This window comes from Neodiprion lecontei, chromosome 4 (genome assembly GCF_021901455.1).
Source record: "Neodiprion lecontei isolate iyNeoLeco1 chromosome 4, iyNeoLeco1.1, whole genome shotgun sequence".
NCBI lineage: Eukaryota > Metazoa > Arthropoda > Insecta > Hymenoptera > Diprionidae > Neodiprion > Neodiprion lecontei.
Genome location: NC_060263.1, coordinates 16,030,256 through 16,041,580, shown reverse-complemented (window position 1 = coordinate 16,041,580; position 11,325 = coordinate 16,030,256). Strand labels below are relative to the sequence as shown.

Sequence of the window (11,325 nt, the reverse complement as noted above, 5' to 3'; positions counted from 1 at the left end):
CACGTGGGTGGTCACATGGTTCTATCTCGAAATCGACGCCAGCGCCGATCTTGAGTCGCGGAAAAGACGGGTGGCGCGAAATAAACAAGAAAGGAGAGAGATATAAGCGACCGTAGACTTTGAAACTCGACCGTTCGTCTATACCGGTTCAAGTTCATAGGTTGGAAAAGTGAGAAGATTTATTATTCATCCGCGATTTTAATCAGCGCGTAGCAGAGGCAGCACTACGCGTAGATTACGGACGCAGCGTAGATACTTTTGCATGAATAGATCATCTGGCGAGGTGGCGTTCCTAGAAGAGAAGCACAAGTTACGTCAAAACTAACAACCCTGAGGAGCTACTGAATCTGAGCTGGAAGTTAGTAACGATTCCGTCAGACGCGGGGAGGGAAAGTCCGCCGTTGAATCCGAGGCAAATTTGTGTGCATACGTGCGTTGCGGGGTGTGTGATGATTCGCAGTGAAACGGAAGTGTGTGAGTGTCGCGATAAGGAGTATTTTTGTTGGCTGCGGGCGTGATTTAGCCAAAGGCCCAAAAACCCAATCCCGCATAATCGGTTAATCAAGTCTCGAAGTGTAATTAGACCTCCAAACTGCCAGCGTCGTTCGTCGAAGGTTTGTTTTTCTGAACAGTGAAAGTTCTGGTCTACATTGGTCTACATTTGACTCGTGTTTATCGAAACGAACTGCTCTGCCTCCGAACGGCGGCGATGCTGCTGCTGCTGCTGCTACCTGGTTAAAACCGAACCAGGAAAAAGCGTCAGGACCGTGCTCGACAAACAGCGTCGTCCGCCTTGTTATGATCGACTAGCTGCTTTTTATGGATCGTCGTGCATATTTTGCCAATAATGGCGATCGAAATTCCAAGCGCATATGTTGTTGTCGCCACGATCGTTCCGTCGAGGAGTTAAATGATACATAAACCGATCCATTTTCTACGTGCGTATTTTCGGCGAGAAGGTGCGTAAAGGAAAAATAAGACAGTTGACTTATTTGGAATATATTTATTTTCCTCTATTCAATCAGAGTCGTAGTTGGAGAATATTATTTCAATTCTCTTTTACTTCTTGATTTTATCAACCTACTTTTCTTTCGTCATTCCGTATATCGTAAAACCTTAAACGACCGTTAATATTTTTCCATCACTCATTTGAAGGATGATCGCTTTGTTATTATTGTCGAAGATACGTAGAATGGTGACAATAGCCAACACAGTCTTGTTTATCTGAACCATCATTGCCGATCACCGTTTGGAAAAATAACTATTCCTGCTGAAGAAAAATCAAGATACACTTATTTACTTCGGTAGCAGGCTGTACAAATAACCAAAGAGAAGGACAAAACCACCTGAATCTAGCAAGAAAAAAATACTTCCAAGAAATTCGTACCCGAGTGTGTTGATTTAAGATAAACAGACGAGACGTGAGTACGCTTTAAGGTCTAATATTTGCCACCTGAAAGTTGACGTGTCGTCTTCCACGAACCCAAGAATTGTCGATTTGAAAAGAAACGGGAGCTTTTTCATTTAACCTTGACAAATAAAGAGCCAGGAATTCTGAATTGTGGCTTATGGAATCAAAAAACGACAGACTACCGGCTTCGCCGAGGGTGAAAGCCTTGTAGAAATTGAAATGCCTAGTCTTAGATCACTCGTCGTACGACGAGCTCCTCAGATAGAGATGGGAGCAGCGACAAGTTCCGTGACGTCGATAACCCCGCTGAAAAATGTACCCGATCAAAAGAAGGTTGACAAGTCCGATAAGTTCTCTGGTATCAGGCTCGCCCTCCTCGGCAAAGAGTCGAGTTCCCTGAGTCTGGCTCCTGTCGAAAAGCCGCTTCTTCCTGGCGGCGCAAACACACCTCTACTCAGACCTGAAAGCTGTGCAAGCCTTGAGGCCAAAGGTAGCTGGGTAAATCTCGGCCCCGGAGTTTTACGTAAGTGCGAAACTACCGTAGGTCTCAGCACCCTCGCCCTTGAAGGCCGCCCTGTAAACCGCAGCAGAGTTTGCTCACGATGCTCTAGCCTGCTTTCCCTTGCTTCGAGTTCACGGTATAGCCTCGCCGCCGGCAACTTCGTTCCTGCTTCATCGCAGTCTATCGCTGCTGGAAAACTCCGTTGCAAGCTATGTCTCGCCGATGTTCCGACAACAGATACGACTAGGATCGAAAGCTGTGGCTGTGCGTACTGCAAAGATGTGAGTTTGCTTTTGATCTACTAATTTTTTTTTATCGTTTTTCTATCAATCTTTATGAAATTCTCAAGGAATAGCTCTGCTTACTCAGGTCTTGAGCTAATTAACGAACAATATGCAATTTATATGCTGTATCAGTAACAATAACTCTTGCACTAGCTGGCTTGGCGACCGTTAGTACAACTTTTTCAGTTCTGCATTTAATTTTTGCAAATTCAGACTGGTTTTTATATTTAAACGAAGTTTTGAACATTCCATTTGCAATAATGTTGCTTAAGAATATACAATGTAAAGTAAATCAGGGAATCTTTTTGCAGATTTTTTTTTTCAATCTGATATGATAACGCCTTGAAGTAGAAAGATTCATGTGAAATTTATTCAAGTTTACAAATAAGAAGCAGTTTTCTTAATATTGTAAATCAATTCATAAATTCGATTCCATGAATTAATTCATTAATTCGATTCCATGAATTAATTCATTATGGTAATTACAAACCTATTTTTCTTGAAGGAATCGAACGTGTTTCCATTTCTTCTATTTTTTTTTTTTATACCTTTCTTGATTACTCATGATTAAAGTTGAAGTCAATAACACATTACTTTAACTAAATAGGGGTTCTAATGTAATTTTGTTCTGCTGATGTATTTTAATTGAAAAATTGAACCCTAATCTCTCTGAATCAGTGTTGTAAAAGGTACTTCAAAACTAGTACCTAGGTACAGGCGCAGGTACTATTTAAGAAATGTACCTATATAAGAAATGCCAGATAGATATATATATATATGCATATGGTGCATAATGATGGTCACTAATCCATCCCTTCCCTTGCCCGCACAAGTCTCCTGTAGACTTCTAGGGATATACTCTACTAGGTATGGCAGGAAATGCCTGTGATTTGTATATAGATAATTAGGTACTTTATTTACATTGAGTGCATGGATAGGATAAAAGAGCAGATTTTATTCAAAACCGCAGGAAAACAGGGACACATGAAACTTTCTGGTAAAAAAAATACCCATATCAACTGTATTTTTTACTACAAATGTAGTCTCCCTCGTTTTTAGAGTAAATTCTGCGTTCTACAAAGCATATTTTACCGAAAAAACTGAGGTGTTCTTTCTGGCAGTTTACACTTATACGGTACTAGACTTGTATGACTTATACGAAATATTAGTTATCAAATTGATTATATTAAAGAAAAGTAAACATTTAAAAATGTCACAGATAATGTATTTTACAGTACAGTTAATATCTGCCCTCCGACACTGAATGCATGCTCATGCGACATTTTTACGTAACTAAAGTACCTTAGGTTGTACCTATAAATAGGTCCAGTTAATCCTAAAATGTATAGGTACAGGTATAGGTACTGAAAAATGTATTTGGATACAAAAAAAAGTACTTGTATTGAGGTACTTCACAAGACTGGTCTTATTTTAACTGGTTTCATAATTATCATTTTTTACAAGTGGTAAGAGCCAGTTCTGAGGATGTGTTAAAAAAAATGAACCAACTAGTCTATTCAGGGAATTTTGATTCACTGCAAATTAATTATTCTCTTTCCATAACGATTCTCTTGGCATTGTGAAATACCTAAATAGATACAAAATTTAATAGAGGAAACTCTCGGATTGAAATAATTTTAGAATGTTCATAAACCACATAGAATAAGTTTCCTGAAATAAATAACGATTTTCTTTTTTCCACCTACAGTGCATGCAGTCATATGCCGAATTTGAGATCAACGAAGGTGCCTACGAGATAAGTTGTCCAGACGCACAATGCGAACGTGGAGGAATTCTCTCGCTGCTGGAGATCAAAGATCTAGTAACGCCCGAGCTGCTGGAAAAGCATCATAGGTTTCGACTTAATAGGGGTAAAAATATAGTACAACAAAAAAAATTTTAAATCTGCTTGCTGTCTTTCGTCAAACTTGATACTAACTCGCACTATAATCTTGCAGATGTTTCCGTGGACAAGGGGCGAGCCTGGTGTCCGAGTCCAGGGTGCGAAACGGTGTGTTCTATTGGTAACGAAGATGGCGGTGCAGTTCTACTGGGTCCTGTTCACTGTCCCAGCTGTTCGACCGACTTTTGTTCGCTCTGTCGTGAGCCATGGCACAATGGGCCTTGTCCCGAGGTGCCGCCTGGAATACCGATAGACAACGAGCATATAAAATGCTGCCCAATGTGTTCTGTACCTATCGAAAAAGACGAGGGATGCGCCCAGATGATGTGTAAACGATGCAAGCACGTATTCTGTTGGTACTGCTTAGCCTCGTTGGATGTGAGTATATATTTTCTCATCCTTTGAAGCAGGTTGACATATAATTATGATAAAACGACACATGCTAGACTTGTTTATCTGTCATATTGCGAAGCGCAAAATTCGTCATGGATTATCTAGGTCATACTTCGCGTTCGAGACTATATTTTAAATCCCAAATAAATAAGGCTTCTCAAGCACAGGCTTACAATTCAGCTGCGCTGCTGACAACCGCAATATTTCAAATTGGATTACCTAGGGATGAAAAAATAATATGTCTTGTTAGACACGAAAATGAAACCAGAATGAGAAATCGTTTATACTGTATCATCGGTTTTATATTATTCTAGATGAAATATTTTAATTATTTTCTAATTCTTTCTTTTGTTTTTTTGTAAGTGTGGGAAATGCCATATAATATAAATAAAACAAATTAATAAAATACGATGCTCCGATAAAATATATTTTGCATTCATGTTGCAGGACGACTTCCTTTTGCGCCATTACGACAAAGGGCCGTGTAAAAATAAACTTGGTCATTCACGGGCCTCTGTTATTTGGCATCGGACTCAAGTGATTGGAATATTTGCAGGATTTGGTCTTCTGTTACTCGTAGCATCGCCGTTGCTGTTGTTGGCCGCACCTTGTATAGTGTGTTGCAAGTGTCGCGTGTGCGGTTCGTCACGTCTTGAACAGGAAGAAGGTGTACCAGAAGACACGCCAGCCTGAATTTGTAAACTAAAAATCTTCTCAACCCAAAGCGATTTTTGAATTTGCCCGTCGAACGTTGCAATTCATGCAGGTGAATTAAAAAGAAAAAACTATTACAGTCTTTCATTCTTCTTGGTAACTTAAAGTTTCCAAGATTTTTGAACTTAGTGATCTTTGGAGGTGTAGATCTTGACTTGACTTTACTTTACTTTACTTTACTTTAATTTACTTTAGGTGGGTCACAAAATCAATGCAAAGGGATGTGATTTAAAAAAAAATTTTTTTTTTGTTTAGCAGTAGTAACCTGCTAAGTGTGTGTGTATATAATAATCATACAAGTTTTGAGTGATGACAACGAATATACATATATATCTGAGAAATACTGATATTACTAATGAATGAAGAAGAAAAAAAGCATTGAAAAGAAAAGAAGAAACTGTACTTATACGACGAAAAGTATGTCATGCCATTTACTCTGAATATACAGTCGTTACGCTGATGAATGATTGTAGTTATTAGTATTTAAGTACCTAATATATATAGACATATTATCAACTATAAATTGAGACGCTGGTTCAAATGAGGACGTAGTACGAAAATTCCTAGTTTAGATTTTTATTTTATTCTCTTCAATTGATTTCTATTCCAGGGCTCAAAAATTATACGAATAACCTTTATCGTGATAACAGATAAATACTTGGTATGTAAAGTTGCGAATTTCCCGGAATCAAAACTGAGGTATCAGTACAGATAAGGGGATATTGATATAGCTTGACTTTGTGGTGTTTTGTACATCTTATTGGTGACATAACTAGTTCATAAAAATGGGGAAAAAACAAGTTTTTAAACATGTATGCAATGCGCTGTTATAGGGTGAAAGAAGAGTCAAATTACCTAACATCTTTTGAAAAAGAAATACTCCTTGACATGGATTGCTAACGATGTCCTAATTCTAATTTCCGACTTTTTCATTAATGTTATTTGTGTGATTTTTCCCCGTGTTTTATGTGCATATTCTACTTAAGGTATTAAGAATTAAATATTTCTGTAATTGACATCTGCGTTGTGGAAAATAGAAAATGATAAATTAAGTTTAGGTTAACTTAAAACATCTTCAAAATTTGCTAAACACTCATCATGTTTAATGTTTCTATTTTTATGGTGAAAAGGATTTCAAAGATCTTCAATGATGGCTCATTTTAAAGTGACACATTCCAAGGAACCTAATGGATAATGTATATTTAACACGCATTTCTAGTCAATGAAGTGGATTGCGTGGATCTTGAAAATTGCATTTCACTTTTGCGATGTTACGCCCTCGTCTGATCTAGTCTCTCAATTTCGTTTTTTATTTTTAACGTTCAATTTATGATTCGCTTGACGAACAATCTAGTGAGATGTGAAACATCGAAAATAAAACTGTGACGCAGTTCTTACAATGCAATTTATATTATGTGATCAACGTTTATGTGTAATACTTGTTATGCGAACGAAGTAGAAGAACAGAAACGTGACTGACACAAGTTTAGCATTAGTCGATTGATTGGTAATGTACCTATGTAAAGCATTTTACAGTGGTATCAAGTGAGTGTATCCTACCTAGTTATATCAAACTTTGAAACCGACAAATTTTCATCAACTTGTAGAATAATTCTTCTAAATCGTTGAAATTGTTTACATTAATAAATTCGCATCTTAAAAAGTCTTACGCTTAAGCGTGTTAATCGCGCGCATGCAAAAAGTTTGTGCTTTGCGGTATTGTTAATTGGATGGTGGCCACGAGTTGACGAAACCTAGAAATCCCGGAAATGTTAGAGAAGATATTCGGTTTTTGTTTGGTACATGAAACTGTTTTCGTAACTGCACACGTAATTCGATTGTGGGAATTTACAAAAACATACTGTTTATCAGGTTTGGTAAAATAAAAACTTGATTTTTCGCCAAGAGAAAATTTATCTTATCTTTTGGTTTATTGAATCAGGTTTACATGCGTACAATATAGAAACACTTGTATATATCTGATGCATTATACTTCAATTATGTTGAATCACGTCTTTTGTGCATCCTTGGATTTACAGGGGGATGTATGCTCGAGAGTATTTCTAAACAGATTTTGTGGCCACCATGTGTAAAACTTGACTAATTCGATTTACCGAATGTAACTGACGAAGGCTCTTGGCGTCAATGTTACTAAATCTTAGCATGTCTTGTTTGTAAGAATAAAAACAAAAAAGTGTATATGTATGAATCGTGTGATAATTGTTAGGGGATTTGCGTTCTGTTTAAGTAAAAGGTTTTCATTATTGAGAGGATTAAAAAATAAAAAAAAAAATACACGTAAATCAACTAACAAATAAATAAATCATTTAATTAATAAATAAAGGGCACAAAGGATAAAAATAGGTTTTTATGGGGATATAAAGTAATATGAATGGAGCACAGACTTGTGTACAGACAGATTAATATAAAGAAATTGAATTCTTCATTGTCGTTAATTTTTTTAATTTTTCTCTTTTGTGTTGAGTCATATTTTTATCATCAGCTCAAATTTGTCACATGCATACTATTTCTGTATATACAGTGTAAACTCCAGAAAAATTAAAATATTGCGAAAGCAAAGTACATCCGTGCATACATATGTACCCATGTGTGCACACACGTGGATCAAGGTATTAACTATGTCTCGAAATGTGTTGTATGTGTTCTTGAAATAACTGTGTCAATGGAGTGGCAACTGGTTTGCGAACGGCTAAATAGTACATTAAATAATTTTGTTGACAGAATAATTTCTGATACGTTGGTGCCAATTATTTATGCAAACATTTCTAAATCGTATGTACAAACCACGTGAAAAGAAAAATGCGCTATACGGACTCGTAGAGACAGACAATTATTGGGATGAATTTAAAAAATTTAAACGAATTGAAAGATTTCCATTAGAAAAATGAAAAAATTGACTCCAATCATGTATATTTACTTATTTACTTGTTACCAAATTCATAATTTAATAATGTATAAATTATGATGCATCTTATATACATATTATATGACGTATATATGTAATATATAATATCTTTATATATTTGTTACAATTTGTAAATTTCCTTAGCTATCAACTGATATATTTACTAATAAGATGATGCGGAAAGAGGAACTAGAAAAAAATAGGTACAGTAATATGGGTAAAAGTGGGGCATTCCACGCTAAGAATTACCAGAAATAATCGATTTTCGATTAAATCGATTATTTTTTCGCAACTAATCGAGTATAATTGATTATTTTTCAAACTCGATTACTCGACTGACTCGATTATTTTTCCTCACAATCGGTTATTGTTTTTTACTCCCACGAACGATGCAACACAACATCAATATATGTGATTAAAGTATCAATTACTATCATTGTCTTACTTACTAAGTACCCATTTCATATAATAAGTGAAAGGCAAATAAATAATTTCACCTGAAATTGAAAAAATGTTTTGAATAAAATTATAAATTGTCAAAGTACTTTTCCACTTTTAAAACTACATACTGAAATTCACGAAATTTTGGTTTCATGTGCACCGTTTTCAAAAAATACAAAATAGTCGATTAATCAATACATCTTGACTAATTCAATTGAGTCATGTTCGATTATTTTTTTGGCCTCGATTAATCAAATCGTTGATTAATTTCAGCTTAGTTACCATCACTATTCCACGCTAATTCAACCAACATCGCACCCTTATCATTTTTGATTTTGTTGAAAAATTTTGATGCAATTGTCTTAACTCCGAAACAGCACTCTTAAGTTTTTTTTTTTTTTTTTATTTCTCTCTGTATTTGTTTCGCTTATGATTCTTGAAAACCAGCATGTTTTTGCTATAATTTACAAATCTGACAAAATTCTCACAAATCTTGTGTCGGGTATTGAAATTTTTAAGCCTAGACCAAGAATGGGCTAGCGGTTACTTCTGTTCTTTTTTGAACTTTTTGAAGTAATACTAAGTTTAAAAAAAAACAGAAGCAATTTTGAGTCTTTCGTGGGCTACTACACAAACATTTTAATATATAACCGAGGATTTTTAGGAACATATTTTTCTCCAGATGAAAAAATGCTAATAATTAATCAGTTTGAAAAAATCTGAAACAATTCTCATATATCCGGTGTTACATATGCAAATGTTTGAGTAACTTCCCATAGTAAACAGACTGTTCCATGTCATTTTTTGTAACCTTTCTACCGATAAAAAGGTGAAATAAATAAGAATGGAGTACTGGCCTACTTTGGGTCTAGGCTTAAAAATTTTTATATCTGACACAAGATCATGGAGAATTCTTTCCGATTTTTATATTATGGCCAAAGACATATTGGCTTTCAAAAAACATAAGTAGAAAAAATTCACTGAAAAATGAATCGAAAAAATTCATAGTACTGTTTTGGAATATGGGACAACGACAACAAAAATTTTAAACATAATCGGCAATGATGAGACTTCGACGTTGGTTAAGTTGGCGTGGAATGCCCCATATTCATATATATATTAGGGTGCTTCGTGTGAGACGACTATTTTTTTTTTTTCACTCCATAGACGAAATATCACTCTGAACATATAAAAAAAAATTCCCACCAAAGCCTAGCTCTTAATTTTAATTTTAAGTACTCGCTAAATGAATTTGAAATTTTCCCATTTAATTAACACGTAAAAATAATTTTTTTTTTTGTCAATTATCTATAGCATCGCGAGTTTTCATACTATTTAATTGACCATGGCCGGAAGTTTTAGAGTTTTATACAATGTACGAGTACATGGAAGAATTGAAAGTTTTGTGTTCGATTCCCTGATGCCTCACCTTTGTTTTTTTTTTTTTAATTGATTAATCACAATAAATAGCTAGATTGGAAAAATCTTATCGAGAATATTAAAATCATTAAATGTTAATGTAAATAATATAAAAAAATGGTCAATAAAACAGTTAGAGGACAAACCTATGTTCTCTGGTTGAGAGTAGCAGTAATTGGCGAAGACTTCAGAATGGTCAGGCGAAGACATTTGAAGATCAAGATACATTACAATCACATCTATTTTATTACATTTATAACAATTTGGGTATAAAAATTCTCAAATATGCGGATAAAATAGTGATATTTATAGTTTTCTTATGATTATTTATTTTTATATTGGAAACTATCAGTTATACAGTTTCGGCTGATGGAACTTTTTTTGTAGGAAATTAAATTCTCTACAAAAAATCAACTTTACAATTTTTTATTGGCGAGATACTTCATACATTCTAAATTAGCTGTAGGAACTTTTAAAGAGGAAGGATCCCTCTAAAACTTCCGGCCATGGTCAATTAAATAGTATGAAAACTCGTGATGCTATAGATAATTGACAAAAAAAAAATTATTTCTATGTGTTAATTAAATGGGAAAATTTCAAATTCATTTAGCAAGTACTTAAAATTAAAATTAAGAGCTAGGTTATATATATATATATGTATATATATATATGTTAGAGAAAAGCCATAAAAAGGCAGAGAGGATGAAAAGTGATCATCCTGACGGGGACTGCTCATGTTTAAGTGTGACGATCCCGAACACGTCCAGTCAGCTCGCTCGCTAGCCCGTGACTGTCGATTTCGTCCAAGCGTTGTTATAAACAAACAATTTGTTTGATGCTAAGGTTCCGTCATTAAGCTATATTCATAGCTTACAAATAACGCTTGACGCTTGATACGGTGGACTCATCGGGAGTTCAATTTCAAATTGATTTGATGAAATATCCTTTTTATTCTTTTCTGACAAAAAGACTAAATACATTTTTAAATGGAATAAATGAACAGAGATTTGTCATACTCCGACATATATATAATATTATATATATATATATATATATATATATATATATAATGAGTATAGATAATAGGACATATGGACAGGAGCAAAGATAAAAAGTAAAAGAAAGAAAAAAATATATTCATAAAAAGATGATGAAGGCCAAGTGTCTACAAATGTATTTCACGTTTCGTGAATTATTCCATTATAATGTTATCATTATTCTTGTATGGCATTAAACTGTCCAATATATGATTTCTTCCGTTTCCCATGTATCGAGCAAAATGAACAAGTTGCATCTTACAATAGAAAATCTCATATCCCTTCCCATTTGAAC

At 34.7% G+C, this 11,325-nt stretch overlaps 1 protein-coding gene across 1 annotated transcript; it reads left to right on the top strand.

The window, feature by feature from the left end:
- The first annotated feature begins 37 nt into the window (after positions 1-37).
- LOC107220298 (E3 ubiquitin-protein ligase RNF144A) lies at positions 38-8,677 on the top strand. Its single transcript, XM_015658837.2, has 4 exons — positions 38-2,194; positions 3,906-4,068; positions 4,156-4,478; positions 4,941-8,677. The coding sequence occupies exons 1-4, from the start codon at positions 1,631-1,633 to the stop codon at positions 5,184-5,186; spliced, it is 1,296 nt and encodes a 431-aa protein (XP_015514323.1). The 5' UTR covers positions 38-1,630; the 3' UTR covers positions 5,187-8,677.
- The last annotated feature ends 2,648 nt before the right edge of the window (positions 8,678-11,325 follow it).